At 36.7% G+C, this 19291-nt stretch overlaps 1 protein-coding gene across 2 annotated transcripts in view; it reads left to right on the plus strand.

Moving 5' to 3' along the window:
* Ttll7 (tubulin tyrosine ligase like 7) overlaps window positions 1–19291 on the plus strand; it is a 123416-nt gene that overhangs the window by 70427 nt on the left and 33698 nt on the right. For both annotated transcript variants that reach the window (XM_042683111.1, XM_042683119.1), the window contains exons 12-19: window positions 1252–1399; window positions 1660–1733; window positions 2984–3119; window positions 5789–5875; window positions 10537–10735; window positions 14259–14464; window positions 15309–15443; window positions 17389–17469. In XM_042683111.1, the coding sequence (XP_042539045.1) occupies window positions 1252–1399; window positions 1660–1733; window positions 2984–3119; window positions 5789–5875; window positions 10537–10735; window positions 14259–14464; window positions 15309–15443; window positions 17389–17469 (1066 nt within the window). The remainder of the gene's footprint in view (window positions 1–1251; window positions 1400–1659; window positions 1734–2983; window positions 3120–5788; window positions 5876–10536; window positions 10736–14258; window positions 14465–15308; window positions 15444–17388; window positions 17470–19291) is intronic.

Raw genomic sequence — 19291 nt, forward strand, 5'->3', positions numbered from 1 at the left:
GACTGTATTCTTTAGAATTGAATATCCCAAAATAAACAAAATTCCTCTCTCTAGCATCTCAAACTAGTTCTTCATATTTTGTTTGCATTGTTACTGCCCAAACCATCTTTATATGAGGGTCCAGGGTAGAAATCTGGGAGCTCTTCTTCACTCTTTCCTTTATTGTAACTAACTGTATTCTGTCAGATCTATGACTGTCATTTAATTCTTCTCTCCAAATTTAAGATCTCATGTGTCTTTTGACTATTTATTAACTTCTTTCCTGCTTCCATCTCCTATTCTGCCACAGCAGCTTCAATGATATCGTGAAAGAGAACAGTTTCGTTTCCTAGCATGTTTGTAAGTTGGAGTTTTGAAAAGGTAGTCCATAGATTGATTCAAGCTGGTTCTTTTAATGTCTAGGGCTATGGCCTTATATTTTGTATGATCTTTTATGATTAATTGAATGAGGTTTTATATCAACGTAGCACCTCTTTATATCTTTCTGCTGTAGAAGCTGGTCATTTGGCCTTCTTACCTGCTTCTCTTTGTTTTACATCCACGTCTGGTACTAAATAGCTGAGGGAAGAATTGGATTTTCTTTTCCTTTTCTTCAGGGTCCCATGCTGTATCTGATAGAGCCTTCATTGTGGCTTGTAAGAGTGAGTATGAGGTGGAAAGGCACAGAGGACCTCATAATTACTGTTCTAGTTACATGGGAGGGAAGAGAGAGAAACACTATTTACATTTAAAAAAATCCCACAATAAGACTTATGTACAAATCGGAGTTGTAATGAAATTTTTATGATTGAGAAAATAGAAAGAGGTCTGTGCACACTCTTTTCAAGCCAATGATGGCTCAGGCTTGGGATTTCTGTCCTAACTGAAAATATACTACAAGTGGTCAATATAAATGAGAGTGCCTATAGGTAAATGATTTGTTGAAGATGGAGAAGAGAAACACATTTCTTAATTACCTAAATTGATCTTTAAAAGACTTTTGGGAGGGAAATAGCATTATTTTGAGCATTTTGTAGATGAGAAACATTCAGCATTTAATTGACCCATCTTAGATTACAGAGCTACTAAGTTTCTAGGATGGATTTTGAAACTAGGCCCATCTAATTCTTCAAGACCAAAGTTGGATTAATAATACATTTTATAAACTTTGATTTCAATCTTTACTATATTGCTTCTTCTGCCAGTTCTTCTTATAGGACTAATAAGTGTGTTTTTTGACTCTAAAATGTGGTCTTGTGTTTTGAATTTTAGGACCAGTGATAAAAGGAGAAACTTGGCCAAGCAAAAAGCTGAGGCTCAAAAGAGGCTATATGGTCAGAACTCAATAAGAAAGCCCTTACCTGGTTCTTCTGACTGGGAGTATCAGAGACACCAGTTGGAGAGGCGGAAAGAAGAATTGGTATGAGCACTGTATTGTATGTATGTATGTATGTATGTATGCATGTATATATGTATATGTGTGTGTGTGTACACATGTGTGCTTTGCACATGTACATTCAGTACTGAGAATCAAATTGAGGGCCTCATGCATGCTAGTGCACGCTAGTGCTCTTACCACTCAGCTATATCCGCAGCCTGGTGTGAACATTTAAACAAAGTACACTCATTTTGATTTGCATGACTCATGGGTTTAATTTGTAAAAATGTCTTCATTTCTAGAAAGAGAGACTCGCTCAAGTACGAAAGCAGGTCTCCCGAGAAGAACATGAAAATCGACACATGGGGAATTACAGGTAACTATGCTACCATTTTTATTTAGATGGAAAAAATTGAGAGACAGAGAAATCATTCAGTATTTTTCATCCTTTTAGAAACCGTTCTTTCATTTTAAAATCGTATTTTGAGCACTGTTCTTTCACCTGGAGAGAGAGAACTTCCTGTTTAAGATCTTTCAGGAAAGAAAAGGTGGTCAGCAGGCAGATGGTTCTGATATGAGAGACAGCTCCTGCCTTCTAGATTCTGGGGTGCCTCTCAGATTTTTTAAACTACTGCTCTTCTGTGAATATAATTGGTTATTGGTTATGTGGCATTTTAAGAAAGTAACATTTTGTAACACTCTTTCTGCCAATGTGTAGTGGTTGCTGTACTTTGTTTTAAATCCAAATACTCAGGAACCAGGAAAATAAGAGAAATATGTGAAAGAGCCAGTTAGAAAGAGTAGCCAGGGTTGTAGACTGTGTTGACTGGAACCCCTCATAAGATTACCCTTGATACAATCAAAAGGACATCCCTAAGTGCCTTGTGATTTAGGGGAGCTTGTTTTGATCCTTAAGCTTTAACATTGCCTCACCAGGATTTGGAAAGGTGAGTGAAGGAAAAAGAATTACTTTCCTGCCTTTAACTCCTACAAAGTAATGAGAAGAACACATGCCTTTCACCTTGTCCCACCCTGTTCTCATTCAGTTACCCCAAACAGAAATCATCAAGACTACTGCTGTCTGCTTGGGTCCTTCAATAACCACACCAAAATAGAACTTAACCCTTCTTGCTTATCACCTATATCAATTGGCTTTCACAACTTTCCCACAACCAAACCCTTATACTGGATCTTTTGTAACTATGCTGTTTAATGATGCTTTCTAGATAACCCATAATTTATGTAACAATGGAAAATTGATGAACTTCTCATAGCTGCCTGTCTCCATTTCTAGCCCCTAGTAATAGAACAAAGCAGAGGGCAATGGTTATGTAAACAGCTGATCTTAACTATTGAACTATGAGAGCTTCCCATTCCCCCCCCCCTTTTGTTAGTTTTATTTATTTAGTCTTAAAACTTTTAAATTATCTTTAAGTAGCTGTACAAAGGAGTTGCCACTTAGCAAAGCAGTTCACAAATACAATATATCTTGGTCAATGTCAGCTCTTTCAGAATTCCCACCCAATCCCTCCCCTACCTATCCCTTCTCTCACTGTTTTTAGTTTTGTAGGATATACATTGGATTCTTGTCTTTTATACAAATGGGTTTATCTGATTTTATTGTAGACGAATTTATCCTCCTGAAGATAAAACATTACTTGAAAAGTATGAAAATTTGTTAGCTGTTGCCTTTCAGACCTTTCTTTCAGGAAGAGCAGCTTCATTCCAACGAGAGCTAAATAATCCTTTGAAAAAGATGAAGGTAAGAAAAAAAAGTGTTTATACACTGAAAGAAAAAAAAAGCCAAATTGTATGTCTTTAAAAACAACTCACCCCAGTCTTGCATGTAAAAATGCTTCCAGATTTCCATTTGAACAATTGGTAAGATTTCGTAAGAAATCAAATGACTTTCTAAATAAGATACTAATCAGACAAGTTGTGAGCAGAGAGATTCATATTATAATATCATTATAATAACACACCTTCTTACATAGATTGGTACATGGCACAGGATAGAGAAATCCAATGAGTTAATGTTTTGTGCGTTTTTTAATTTCGATTCTAACAAAGATTGTGAAGTGGTTTTTCCTTTATACCATATAGACCTGACATAGTGGTATATAAGAGTGGGTGGTAATTAAATACCCCTCCCCCTCCTTTCTCTTTTTTCCTTACTTTAATGAAAGGTGTCTCTGATGCACTATAACACACCACTTCATGTTGTCTTGCTGGCCACAGTTGCTTGCTTGGGTCTTCTGCTGGTTTTTCTTGGAATGAGTCATATATGAACTGCAGAGGCCTTTGTACTCTACTGGGCCTAGAATGCCACTATGGCTTAACTCTTATGTCTGAGGAGATCCAATAGGATGTTCGGAACACCCTGGAGTTGAGTGTATTTTTCTCTTTCTATGGTATGGTAGCAAAGTAGCCAGATCTCTTACTAGAATATTTCAGGGTTCTAAAAGGGAACATTTCAAGAGGATTTTCTTTAACCCAACAGAAATTCTTTGCCTATGGTAGACCTGCCTACCTCTGTCCTGACTTGACAAAGGATTCCACAGTAGAAGTGGCTACTCATCTCTGCTCACTTGGAAAGAACCTGCTCCCTCTCTGCAATAAAGTTCCTTTATATGATTTCTAGATACAGCTTTCTGTTTTAAAATATGTGTTGCTTAGTTTATATGTTTTTTTTTTTTTCTAGTTGTTAGGATGAAAACATTGTCTGTTGTGCTCTTTTATCTAAATAGAAACAGAACTACTTAAAAGCCTGGGCTCTGTCCCTTTTAAAGGAGATGTTGAAATACAAGTTATAAATATATAAATAATGTTCAGATATTTTTATAGGCTGAATAACTGTGCAACAGTGGTTATGGATGTTTCTGTACAACTTTTGCTCTGGTTTGCATCCCTTGGAGTTTTGTTTTCTTTTTAAATTTTCCTCTGATGTCAAGATGATTGTAGAAGATACCAAGAGAAGGGTGCCAGCAGAGTTTGTATATGTTCGACCATTGATAGCTATAGAAAGAAACTCTTTCATAAAGCAATTCAGTAATTACAGTTTTTAGAGAGTTTCATTAAGTAGTTCCTGTTAACCAGATTCTAACATTAGATTGTTTCTAAATGAACCATGTAGGTCAATTATCAGTTTTTAGGGTGAGGTTTAATATTTTGCATTAATTAAGATAGGAGTGGATGAGAATTTAGTCTAGAAAATTAGAGCTTCTGAAAATTTTTGAGTTTAATAAGATAACTTATTAATGTATTTTATTCTAAAATTTAAGTAGATTCTGAAACAAAAGGATTCATTTGTGCTTAAGAAGTAATGTGAACTATATTTCAGCCATGTATTATTTATATGGTCAGATTTTAGTAGAAGTTTTAAGAGAATTTGTTATGATTATTTATTTATTTATTTATGCAGTTCCTGGAATTTGAACTCAGTGCCTGGTGCGGTCCTTGAGCTTTTTTTGCTTAAGGCTAGTCCTCTGTCAGTTTAGCCATAGCTCCACTTCCACCTTTTTTGATACTTTGTTGGAGATGAGTCTTGCAGATTTCCTGCCCAAGGTGCCTTTGAACTGTCATCCCCAGATCTCAATCTCCTGAGTATCTAGGACTGCAAGCAAGAGCTCTCCTCCCTCCCCTCCCCTCCCCTCTCCTCTCCTCCCCTCCCCTCCCCTCCTCTCTCCTCTTCTCTCCTCTCCTCTCTTCCTCTCTACTCTCCTCCCCTCCCCTCCCCTCTCCCTCCCCTCTCCTCCCTTCCCCTCTCCTCTCCTCTCCTCTCCTCTCCTCTCTTCTCCTTTCCTCTCTTCTCCTCTCTTCTCCTCTCCTCTCTTCTCCCCTCCCCTCCTCTCCTCCCCTCCTCCCTTCCCTTCCCCTCTCCTCTCCTCTTCTCCCCTCCCCTCCCCTCCCCTCTCCTCTTCTCCCCTCCCCTCCCCTCCCCTCTCCTCTTCTCTCCTCTCCTCTCTTCCTCTCTACTCTCCTCCCCTCTCCTCCCCTCTCCCTCCCCTCTCCTCCCTTCCCCTCTCCTCTCCTCTCCGCTCCTCTCTTCTCCTTTCCTCTCCTCTCCTCTCTTCTCCTCTCCTCTCCTCTCCCTCCCTGTTTTTGCCAGTTCTGGGGATTGGACCCAGGGCCTGGGCACTGTTCCTGAGCCTCTTTGTGCTCAAGGCTAGTGCTCTACCATTTGAGACACAGAACCACTTCCAGCTTTTTCTGAGTAGTTTATTGGAGATAAGAAAGCCTGCCTAGGCTGGCTTTGAACCTGGATCCTCAGATCTCAGCTTCCTGAGTAGCTAGGATTACAGGCGTGAGCCACCAGTGCCTGGTTTATTTATTTTCTCACAGGTTAGTGTTAGGGCTATCTATATAATATTTCATAAGTATTCATAGCTTTGGAATCTCTCAGAGATTATAGTCTTAACATATTTTTCGAAGGAGGAAGATATTCTGGATCTTCTCGAGCAGTGTGAAATTGATGATGAAAAGTTGACGGGAAGAGCGATTAGGCCTCGAGGACCAAAGGTGCAGTATCACTTCTTTCCTTAGAATCAGTGCACCCTGCTAGGTACGCTTGGCTCCCCCCGATATTGGCCTTCTAGGAGTCATGCTGCTGTTGAGGAACTGAAGGCACCATGTGTCCAGCACAGGTAGAATTGTAAAGATGACACTGTCTTATACTCAGAAGAAATGTTCTTTTCTTAGTATCCTTCAGTTTTTAGTATTTTCCTCATGTAAGTGATAGTCTCTGAGTCATTCTAAGAGGGACCTACAACTAATACCATCATTTTAAGCTTCATGTCAAGTTTTTCAACTAGAGACAGTGATCAGACTTAAGGACTCAGACTCATTGAAAAGGAGCCTCATCTTTTTGTTGACACAGAAACACTGGTAGTGGGTTAGTTAAAATGGGAAAAATAATTTTTTTTTTCTTCCCAGGAAAAATAATTAAGAGCCTTTTATGCATGCTAAACCAAGAAGGTATTTGCTTCACTTGTATCTGCTCTGGGATAATGAAATCCATGTGCTCTTCTGATATATGTCAAAGTCCTCACTAGTGAAAAAGGAAGGTTTTCAGTGAGAGACACATTGGGAACTTTTTCATCTCATTCTTCCTATTTTACACTTTAGCCTTATGGAATCATCTCCCCGTCTTTAACGTCTTTAGGCCATCCTGAGTGGTCATGCCCTCATGCATATCTTTGCCTCTGAAATACCTGCCTGCTTCAAACAATACTTGATTTGTTAGGTTGTTGATTACTAACCCCTTCCTCATCTAGCTATACCTTTGCTATATCTGTGAAGCCTTTCCTTGTGGGTCCAGTTCGACTTGAATCTTTCCCCCATAAAATAGCGCTTGAACACAGAGCAGTTGTGAATTTACAAGTAGTTATTTGTCAGAGGTGGTATGAAGTTGTGTTAGATGAACAAGCACTCAACATCCATTAGTTAAATTTGCTGAATGTGTCTGTAATAATTCTACATTATCTAGTAGAAGAGCACTTAGAAAGATAAGCCTGAAATCAGGATATCATGTGGCAGGCCCTGAAAGAGTGAATTGCTGCAGCTAGGAAGAATAGGAGATGCTATAGTCAGTATGGATGACTTTATAAAGGCATTGGCTTTAGAACTGGAGCTTGAAAAATTAGAAGTGCTGTACACATTTAATAGTACAATGGAGTAGAAGAACATTGAAGGCACAGACTAAGGGAGGTGATACTCCATTGAGAGTTGTGTAAACAAAGATTTTTACATTGTGTGTGATTCAAGTGGAAGGTTATTGGAAGATAGAATGATACAAGGGAAACCTAATGAGCAATATGTGTCTGGGAGACCTTTGATGTCAGGCACTGCTCTCTGGAATATGTAATTGATAATTTCTTTGAAAAAATGCATTCAGGCTATTTGCAAGAGTGAATAAGTTCATGGGTCAGGACTTCATGTTGTGAGACACTGAGGGATTTCTAAGCTTTGTCTATGAAAGATTGCAACTTGACAAGTCCAATATGTGATACCTGGGGACCCTGTTCATGGCGGAATGTGGCAAATGCAAGTTCCCCTGGGCATCTTACCTTTTCTTTTGTTTAACTCATATATAAAACACTTGTCATATAACAAAAGGCATCCTGATGGAGGGCCAAATTCACATTGTTTGTAGTTTCAACCCTTTTCATTCTAGGCAAGTAGAAAGAATTAACAATGTATTTGTTGAAGTGAATTGGATAGTTCTTGTCGTTAAATCCAGCAGTTTTTAAAGTGGCTGAAGTGCCCAATTAAAGTAACAACATTTTTATATCTTTTAACCTTAACGATTTGAAGTGAGTCAAGCTTCAAAATGAAACTTCTGTTTTAGAGGGATGATATTATACAGGTGATGTACAGAGTGGTTACAGTTACATCAATGAAGTAAGGAGTACATTTCTTTTTGGAAACTGTCACCCCTTCCCTCAGTCTCTCTCCCAGTTCACCCCGTGCCCCCACATAAGTTGTATAGTTCATGTTAAAAATAGTGTCTCCTGAGGACCCCTGCTTCATTTGTTCACCATTTGTCCCTCCATTTCTGTGCCCTCCATTACCCTCCCCCACCCAAGAGTAGATAAACAAACCAGACAAAAAGAAAAGAAAACAAAAACCACAACAAAGAACAAAACCTCTTGCTTACATTATTTTGTATGATCAGATAAACATAGGCATTGAACCTTTGTGTTCTTCCCCTAAGAGTATCTTCCTTTGGTCTCACTGTGTGTGAATGCCTAGAGTACTGTACAATTTATCCAGACCCTGTATATTTTAGATTTAGCTTTCACATAGGAGAGGAAACATTTGTCACTCCAAGCCTGGCTTACTTCACTTAACATGATTTGTTCTAGGTCCATCCATTTCCCTGCAGGTGACATAATGTTATTCTTTCTAATGCCTGTGTAAAATTCCATTGTGTAAGTTACTCATCTGGGCTGTTTTTACAATTGGCTATTTTGAATAGTGAAACAATGAACATGGATGTGCAAGGGTCTTAATGGTATCCTGACTCATTATTAAGAAACCATTTAAGTAATTATTTGGAGACCCAATTCAATTAATAGTCATACAAATACAATTTACCTTTTAAATTTCAAAATCATAGTTTATTATAGTTTATTATTTTGACAACATGTAAACAACAGAAATGCGCTTTGATATTAGAATAACTTAAGTGACTTACAATGTTCTCAAAGAAAGTTATTTTTCTTGACCTGTGGTATGTACATGTGTATTTGTTTTATTTGTATATATCTATCTACATTTTATATATAACTGATTTTATAATTAAGTTGGACATGAAAATTAGTAACATGGTTATCCCATAAGCTAATATCAGTTTTCAGTTCTACTATATAGTTAGGGTACTGCTGTGACTTCTAATTTATTTATCAGAAAGTCCCCAATGCATAGTCCCCAGAGGTTCAGCTCTCTAAATTCCATATGATTCTTTACAAGGTTGAATAACTCACTGCATATGTCAAGCTCCTTAAGAAAACTTAAATTTATTTGCTTGCAGAAGGAAGGCACTCCTAGTGAGGCTGATTGTACCATCATTTCTTCTCACTCTGTTAAACTTCTGAAGAAACATCCTTCCTCTAGGGCCTCTAGACTATCAAAATGTTTGATGATGGTTTTACTGATAAAGTTTTTATGCATATCTCTTTGAACATTGTTGGTGCTCCCTAAATATTAGATCATCAAAAGGTGAACATCTGTGCAAATACAAGCTGGTACCGTAGTGTATTCCTGAGTTGGTTCTATTTTATCCTTTGCAAAGGCTGTACCTTTAAGACGATCACGGTTGGACTTGCTATGTATGCTAGGCACTTCTTGAAATGTTATTTCTCTCTATATCATTCATCCTACATTGTTACACTGGAGGATATACCTTCTTTCAGTGAAATCCCATGGTACCCAAAGGATTTCATTAAGTGTATGCTAACATCAAAACAGTTTTGTTTGATTTAACAGAGAACAAATCTCTGGTATACAACTGCAGGAACTTCCCCCACCAGGAGTTGGAAGCATCTGGTGTGTGTAACAAATAGTCTTATTTAAAGTGACTGGATTACAAAACTGGCCGGTTTTCACTTTCTGAAATGAGGCAGTCCCATCCCCCTTCTTTTCTCTTCCTTCAGCTGGCATCTCTGGAAACATCAATTGGGAGACTGGAAGGAAGTGATTCTGGTAGAGATACTGGAATATAATACCTTGAATTTTGAATTGTTGAAGATTTACCCTTCTATGTGTGTGTCTGTCCTCCAAGGAATCATACCATACTGGCTTTCCTCTTGTATCAGTTTGTTAACATTATAGAGCTGGCAATGAAGAGAACATGTTAGTCCATTCTGCCCACACTTAATGTGTCAAAGTCAGGAAGCCTTTAAAAAGACAGGATTTGTCCATAACCAATTTGGAAAGCAGATAATAAACTGCAAATTTTATTCTTATAAACATCAACAGCAGGAGATAAGTGTAGCTTAGTGCTAGACTACCTGATTAGCATGTGTATACCACCAAGTTCAATTATCAGCATCAAGAATAAGTAAGTAGCTTCATACCACAGTGAACTATTCACATGAGGAGTGCCTCTCTGTTGGTTGCACTGGATCTAAATGGACAGTCTGGAAGGCTCTGCTTTAAGGTGCGATCTTATTTATACTGGCTGCAGTGGCTGTTGCTTTCTTATTCTCTCTGTCCATCCCATTTCTTTTCCTCCTCCCCTTCACATTTATTGAGTGAATCTTAATAGGTAATTTCTATGTGAAATGAAGAAAAGCTGATCAGGCCTGTGTTTTTCATATTTGGTATTTCTCCTTGATTTTTGTTAAGTCTTTGTTTATGGATGCTGTGGTTCTTTATTACTGTCATGTAGTAAAACAGTATTTCTTCCTTATGCCCTAGTTATATTATTTAAGAAAGCATCTTCTTTGGAACCATTACCATTAGTGGATGCTCTGTCTGAGAAGCCATTACTGCAGTAGTGTGTGTGTGTGTGTGTGTGTGTGTGTGTGTGTGTGTGTGTGTGTGTGTGTGGTGGGGGGGGGGTGGTTTCAGCCTTCAGTGAAAAGAAGCAAGCACTAGGGAGAAATTAAAAATAGCAACTCTTCATGGTGATAACGTTTTTTTGAATCCTAACAAAATAACACATGCATCTCTCTTAGCCCTTGTGTTCAATGCCAGAGAGCACTGAGATCATGAAAAGACAGAAGTACTGTAGCAGTGACAGCAGTTATGACAGCAGCAACAGCTTTTCAGAATCAGATGAGAATGAAAAAGAAGAGTATCAAGAAAAGAAAAGAGAAAACCAAGTTTCGTACAGTTTTAAGCTCTCTAACCACTGCAGATTAATTCAACAATCCAGTAAGTCAATCTCTTCTAATTTACTTGATGCATGAAATGAAATTCTTGAACTCAGTAAAAACACCTTGTGCCAAATTGAACCCTTGTTGTCGTGTGTAAGGAGACCTGGATTCTACCCTATGTCCTTCCCTAACCAGACCTGGGCCTATCCTTTAATCCCTTTCTGCTACTGCAAATAGAAAATGAGAGAGTTGGATGAAAGATACATCCTTCCCTCTTTTACACTTTTTGGTAAGTGCTAGACTGATACAAGGATTTTTTTTTGAAATGGGCCTTTGACTCATCTGCTGATTTCATTGTCTTTTAAGTCACTGTCTCAAGCCATTCCCTCTTTCTACTGGCCTGACCCTTACTTTGTGTAATGCTACCATCTATTTTCTTTTGTAAAATGTGTCCATCTCTCTAAGCATTTGGTTTGAATGTATCTCTGACCCACACAATTACAAAATAGTTGGTTTTTTCTCTCCCATTTGTATCACAGGTAACATTTAAGTTAGGACTTTTGAAGTATAGGAGAGCAGACAATCATGTTTTCCATCTCTTCCTGCTTCAATTTGTCTACTATTTTCATTTTTTTCACATTCTCCCTCTTAATAATCCCAAAGGTATGTTATTTTACTCATGGTTCTTTTTCACTCCCAAATGTCCAATGGGGTATTGGTGTTTGCCTAGATCCACTTGGAAAACTCCTCACGCAGAATCCACAACTTTGTGTCTGATAATATGACTATTTTTCATTACTACCCTTTGCCTTCTGCCGAATGTCTTAGGGTTCCACTATAGGAGCCAGTTCAGCAAGGAAGTAAACACAGTTATAAGCCTTTGTTGATCTCCAGGAATGGTCTGATAACATTAGCTTTCTTGGTAAAGTGTGTGTTTTATGACTGGCCTTCCATGCTTATGACAAAACACATGGAGAATGCAGAACTAATAGACGAAAACTTCAAGAAATAGCCTTCCTTTTGCTTATAATTTTATTCCATAAAAATATGTGCTCCTATTTCTATTTGGAGGGGAAATAATTTATGTTCCATTTTATTATTTGCTTGCTGAATACCTGTTCGAGTTTGTCACCCATTTTACTCCTTTATTTTCCCTTAGGGATTCCTAAGTACTTTCAGTGTGTCACTGGTTAAATGTTGCTCTATTTCTATTATGAAGGCTGACATTTTCCTGCTGAAATTTTCCCCGCTTTAAAAAACATCTCTTTCCTACTAGTTAATGTGACTATGCTTTAATTGTATGAACTGATGAAGGTTAGGGAACAAATAGAAAAATAAATTCAAGAGTTTTTGTAGCTATGAGATTTTCTTTGTTCTCAGGCAAATAAGTTAACAAATTGAGATTAGATAGCAATATACTAAATAGGATAGAGATTTTAAAATGTTTTTTAAATATGAATTTTCATTTTAAAGCTAGTCTAATTCAATTACATATCATTTTCCCTTATTAGTTTCTTTTGTATTCATTAGGAATTATAACAAGGATTTCATTTTGCTTTACATTTTCTCTTTAATCTCACGCTTAAATTGTTAAAGTTACAAATTTTCCTTGAGTTTTGTTTCTAAAGTGATGAACCAAGGACAAAATCTAAATTGTTTTAATATTTGTTTTTGTAGATAGTTAATATGAGAAATTTGAACTCACTATAGTTTCTTCGAAAAGTTTTGTTATCTTTAAATAGTATTACAAAAGAGTTTCAATTTAATATATCAGTTTATGAGTACAATGCCTCTTGATTAGTTACCTCTTCAGTCAGTCTCTCCCCATTCTCCAAACTTGTTATAGTTTCCAAAGGATATATTTTGGTTTAATATCAAGTACTCATATAAAAATGGTATAAAACAATTTCAGACAGAAGTAACAATCACTTGACCTAGCAAACTAGTTTTTCTGTCTGAATTCCCTATAAATAAAGTCAATAAAATGGGAATCTTGAGGACTCAAGAGAAAAGACATTTTCTTCTGCACTTTGCTCAGAAAATACCCATTCAACCTGCCACATGAAGCCCTTGAGGGGACCTGGACTGCAGTGTGGTTAGCAAACAATTAGTGGGTATTTTCATAGCAGAAGGTTGACCTCTGTACATATGAAAAAAAAAAGTGATTCTTTGTAAAAACCAACAAGAACATACTACCTGACCTGAGGTATGTCCTTCATATATCCCTTCTCTGGTTGCAATGCACTGTTGAAAGATGGTTTGAGGTAAGGCACGGTTTGGAAGGAGTCATGGAAACAAAGTTTTTTAAAAAAAAATTCTTTAAAATTAAACATCTATAGCTTGTACAAGTGTAGTGTACTGCGTTATATCTTCTGGATCTAAATGAGTAGTATTATCTTTATCTTTTATTGGTATTGTCTTTATCATTTACTCAAAATACCCTTTAGAAATACAGTCCTTAAATACACAGCTTCTTGTCCATTGCTTTTATAAAAAAGATTTAAATTTTCTTTAACAGCTTATGAAGAGAAATATTTGGGTATTCAGCCTGACATCATGTGAGTCTTATTAAATTATTTAAGGAAGATTTACATAGACCCCAATCAGAGAGAGAATATAGAACATAGGATAAGTAGAATAATGGAGCTTTAAAAAGTGAGGAAAAATGGTAACAGCGAACTACTTTAGTTAGGCGTCACAATTTATTAGAGGAGTTGCTTATCTTAAATGTTCTTTTATGCATTGGAGAGGATATACTTATGGCTTTCGTAAGATATTTGTTATGGCAATTATCCTTCAAAAATTTTTTCCCCTTTATCATTTGCTTCTGATATTTAATCTGTATTCATTCATTTTTTTGGTATTTACTTTTGTGAATCAGAAGACTAGTGCTACCATTTTAATAATCAAATATGTATTTGAAGTCCAGTAGAATCATCTTTATGTATTTCTTTCTGGTTTTAGCTTTTCCCCTCTCATGGGCCCTAAATTCTATAACCTATTAACCTTGGCCACTCACTCTTTCTTGTCCTTCCCGTGAATCTTGCTGTAAAACATTCAGTCTCCAGTTGCATGGTCAAATAAATGACCAGTCGAGACCCAAGGACAGTAGATGCATACAGTGTTATTGAAGAGGGAAGCTATTGGAATTAGATAGGCAAAGATGTAAACCTGAGTGTGGTCACAATCAAACTGTGTGACCTTGTGAAAGTTCTTTCTCTGAGCTGGGTGACTGAGACCCTACTTCAGAGTTTCCGTGAAGATTAAGAAAAAAAGTGCAGTGCCTAGTATGATGCCTGGCTTATAGAAAATGTTCTGTTACTATTGTTTTATGTCATGACATTAAAGTAATGCTTATATTTTTATTCCCATAATAGCCATTCTTTATATACCAGAGGGGTTCTACTTCAGGTTCACTGTTTAAACTGAAGAATGAATTCCACAGTGATGTCTGTGCTTTGAGATTGATTGCAACTTAAACTGCCACCTGGGCCAATCTTGAGTTTATTTCGTCCCAGGAGAGGGAAGATGTCTACTAACACTACTAACATACCTCCTCCCCTCTTCACCCTCATCAATAGGTACCATGAGGCGTTCAGTCAGCTGCCCTCGGTCCATCTCTACTCACTCATCTTCCAGTGGGGATACTCGCCCCCTTTCTGCTCAACAGGTGGTATCAATGTCACGACCAACTTCAGCATCTCGGTCGCATTCCTTAAGCCGTGCTTCTTCCTATGTGAGACCTCTGCCTCACAGTAGTGACATGGTGTCTACCAGTTCACAGTCGGTAAGTTACCTATTTTGCTCTTTCAAGATGTAAGAAGGCATTGACCTCAGATCCAGAATTCTGGCAAAAGGATATTCACTGAGAGGAAGACCTCAGATCCTTTCTGTAGTTCAACTCAGGTTCCTGGAATCTGAGTTATTCAGCTAGTTTATGCTGGAATTTATTGTGAACTCTTAAAAAGGCAACTTTACCATATCACAGACTCAAGGATAGCACTGATAACATTATTTGCGGATGCAATAGGATATAATACTGTTGAAAATCATATGAGTAAGTGTGTGGTTTTATAGTGTATAGTCTGTAATTTGGGAAAATTTGTTGCATACAAAGTTGTACCTAAATGGGCCAACTGATAATTGGCTAAAAGCATTGATAAATTCTCCTTATGACTCGTAGTTGTTTGTGATATTTTCTGCCTATTAAAGTAGCCCCAGTTGAGCATAAGTTCCAGAACTTTAGAATTGAGAAGTCAATGTATTTATTTTTGCAATCAAGTACCTTTAGATAGACTTAAATAAGTGAATGAGCTTTATTTTGTAACATTGATAGATCTTTTTTTTCCCCCAAATGTAGCCTTGATACATGTTGCAAATGAGAGTGATAAGAAGTCCTTTTTAAAGACTCCTATTTTCATATTCATATTTTGAGTGAAACAAAATGCAACCAATGCAAAAGACACCTTTGGTATTTATATCCATTTAGTGCTAAGAGTGTGTGAGAAATTATTTTCTCCTTGGTTTTTCTATTTAAAGTGCATCATTTTTTACCTAGAAATATCTTTCAGATTATACTGGCACAATGAAATTAGGCCCCCTCCAACTATCTGTATTCTTTCAACTTTAAGAGTGAGTCTTTGCGGCAACTGAAAACGAAAGAACAAGAAGATGATCTAACAAGTCAGACCTTATTTGTTCTCAAGGACATGAAGATCCGGTTTCCAGGAAAGTCAGATGCAGAATCAGAACTTCTAATAGAAGATGTGAGTATTAGATGCATGTGAAATGCCAAGAAGCATTTACTTATCCTTTTACAAATGTGAAAATGCAATGCCTGGGTAAGAAAGATGCCCTTTTTAACTTCCACACAATTTATAAAAATATTATGACTCATGAACAGTGAGATCCCATTTATAATCAGCAATACAAAAATACTTTTTTAGTATAAAGTCCTCTTTTAAGATTGTTTTATCAAGTAAGAAAAAGTGTTAAATAATTATTGTTCTTAGTGGTTAAAGAAATATCAGGTTGAACTTCTTGGATGGGGCATGATGAAAAATGTGGGGCCCTGCCATAAAATGTCAAGAGAAATGGAATGTGACACCTTGAATGTCACAGTATTTTTTTTTTTTTTGGTCAAGTGCCCTATGCTGAGTTGTGTTCTCCTTTGTTCACACACTGATTTGTACCACCCTTTGGAATACCTAAAAATGGCAAAGGGTCCTAAAATTCACATTGGAGTCCAGACTGAACTCCTGATTCAGAAAGAAGGCCAAAGTCATTGAAGCATTTTTGGTGAAGGGTATTTCCTTGCCTCTGGTTCCATTTCTTCATTCAGGCATCTTTTCAAATGTTGATTTTGGATAATTACTCAGTAATAGAATATTAGAACTTTTTCTGTAATTTCTCTTTCTTTTCCTTTCTTTCTTTCTTTTGTTGTAGAGTAGAAAGCACCATCTAGTGATCAACTGTAAGATACAATCAGCTTTTTTAGTTTTAGGGTTTTTTTTTTTCTCTTTTAAACGTTACTGTGGATTTGTCTAAAGCAAGTGTTTAGAAAGAAAAATGAAACAAAATGACAAAAGACTTGATTAAACAATTCATAGTGACAATTATGGTATGATTATAACTGAAGCTTCTAATAGTATGCATTTTATTGTGACCATAATTTTTATTTATTTATTTTTTTTTTATTTTTTTGGTGGGTCGTGGGGCTTGAACTCTGGGCTTGGGCACTGTCCCTCAGCTCTTTAGCTCAAGGAGAGCACTATACCGTTTGAGCCACAGCGCCACTTCTGGTTTTCTAGTGGTTTATTGGAGATAAGAGTCTCATGGACTTTCTTTGCCCGGGCTGGCTTTGAACCATGATCCTCAGATCTCAGCCTCCTGAGTTGCTAGGATTATAGGTGTGAGCCACCGGCGCCCGGCATGACCATAATTTTTAAAACACTGAAAATAATACCTTGTTTGGCTCATAAGCTACCAATGTGACACCAGAGGAAAAGGGAAAAAATAAAATTGACTGCAAAGAATTATGCTAGATATATTTTTATTTATATGTACTATCTGTTATCTTATTCAATAAATCCTTTTTAAAATAAAACTGATGATGGTACTAGTCATTATAATTGTATATATTCCTTTTTATACTCTATTTTGAATCAGGTCAAAGTTGAATAGTGAGCAGGTAGAACTAGTATTTGTGGCTAATGTTATTGTTCTATGAGTGACACGCAAATTTTTATCATTAATGAAACAATTAATAGTTAACATTAGATTGTTTGCTATATGCAGTATTAGACTGTGTAGAATTCTATAAATATACATGATACGAATCAAAGGGATAATAGAATTTTGATTAAATATCATCTACCTTCTAATATTCTATTACTTAGTATTTAATAATGTTGTTAATAAAATCTTGAGACTAAAGATGGAAAATCTGTCTTCTTAATATATTTGTGCCTGAAGATTTTTCTCATTTACTAGAGATTGTGCTCCTGGTACAAGAAGAAGTAATAGCTTTGGATTCAGAGACCTTCTTTGGCTTATGTTAGAAATCTTTGCACAGATCTTTTCATTAAAGCTAGGTGTTTATGAGTATTATTGCAGTGTCTCACATTCACTAATAAAAGTAATATTAACCATTTATTTACTACTACTTAGGATGGATTTTTTAAGATTACATTTTATTCTTCCCCCAATCAGATCATCGATAACTGGAAGCATCATAAAACAAAAGTGGCTTCCTACTGGCTCATAAAATTGGACTCTGGAAAACAACGGAAGGTGAGTAATACTCAACACACATTTGAACTTTGGATTATGTGTTGAGCTGCATCATGAAGCCATATTCACAGTCAAACCTGTGCACACATTTTTTAAAATTTACATTTTCACTTTAGAACAAATATTTATTAAATGCTTACCATACCAAGCATTTTTCTAGATTCCAAAGTTAAAAAAGTAAAGCAAAATCCATATTCTCATAGAGTTCATTTCTAATTAAGTTGTTTGATTATAAGTACACAACATATTTTAAGAGCATGTTGAATTACTATGAAAAAAAGTAAGCAGGATTTACAATTTTCATTTTTAAAAAATCATTTTTATGAATTTCATTTCTCTTTAGGCAGAAACCAATAAAAAATACGAGCTGGCACTAGTGGCTCACGCATGTAACCCTTGCTACTTGGGAGGCTAAAAGTGGGAGGGAGGATGACAATTTGAAGCCAGGTGGAGCAGGAAAGTTCACAACACCTCTTTTCAATCAGTAATGGGCATAATGTGGCATCCCAGCTTGAGAGGCTGTGATTGGGAAGATCACAGTATTATGTTATCTCAGGAAAGTCTGTAAAACTGGATGTGATGACAAGTATCTGTCATCCTAGCTATGACACAGTGCCTAAAATAGGTGGATCACTGTCCAGGTAGGAAATGAGATCTTATCTCAAAAATAATCAGCCCAGAAATGGACTGCAGGTATGGCTTAGCAGTAGAATGTGTGCCTAGTAAGTCCTAGGCCTTGAGTTCAAGCCCCAGTTCCAGCACTAGCGAAAAACAAAGATTACCTAGAAGAATTTCGCTAGAGAAGGCAGGAGTTTCAGGTGTTGAGCCCTGGGCCACTCCTACATGTAGAAATCAGAGATGGGAAAGATTCATCAAAGAGGACTGAGAAGGAACAATCAATGAGGTATGAAAATGATAGAAGAACTGGGTGTCCTTGCAACCAATTAAATTACTGTAAGGAGAATGTAATCAGGTGCCAGAAGTTGCTGCTAAGAAGTAGGGCTAAGACTTATCTAATGTTTTTGGAAATGAGGAGGTTGGTGGTGACTCTGTTAGAAATTCAGAGCAGTACTGGGAAATAAAACTTGATTGGAGTAGGCCCAACCAAGGAAAAATGGAGAAGGAAAAAACCCACAGCAATTCAGGAACTTTTTCAAGGAATTGTACTGCAGAAGGGAAGAAGGAAATAGGGTCATATTTGGAGGAGGTTTGCTAATGACAAGGGTTTTTGCTTTTAAATGAAGATACTTTGAGAGTATGTGGTAGTGAGAATGATCTAGAAGAAATGAATGACTTAGGGAAGACAGGTGATCCAAAGTTCTCAAGTAAACTGGGAAGGTTGGCCTAACCAAGAGCAAAAAGCTCTTGAGCAAAAAGCTCAAGGACAATGCTCAGGCCCTCAGTTCAAGTCCCAGGACTGGCAAATAAACAAACAAGTGTCTATAGATTTTAAATCACTAAGAATATTACATAAATTTACACTAAGTGGCTTATACTAGGATTTATTAGGAGAGTTATTCATTATTTTTTTCAATATATTCATGTTCAACATAGATAATAACTACAACAAAACAGAAGTATTAGTTCTTACTTTTGAATGTATGTAGAAAACATTAAATGCAATATATTTCCTTCAAACATTCCCAGAAACAATATGATCAGTTGATTGCATAAATCCCTTCAGGAATTAGAAATGCAAGACACAGAATAACTATTTCTTAAATGTTTCTGTTAATTAGAGTATAACATGGTATGGCTTTAGTTACTGCCCAGGTAATCTGTTAATTTGCACTTTCCTGATTATATTTATTGTCACTGGTAA

This window comes from Dipodomys spectabilis, unplaced genomic scaffold (assembly GCF_019054845.1).
Source record: "Dipodomys spectabilis isolate Male_0828 unplaced genomic scaffold, ASM1905484v1 ptg000002l, whole genome shotgun sequence".
Lineage (NCBI taxonomy): Eukaryota > Metazoa > Chordata > Mammalia > Rodentia > Heteromyidae > Dipodomys > Dipodomys spectabilis.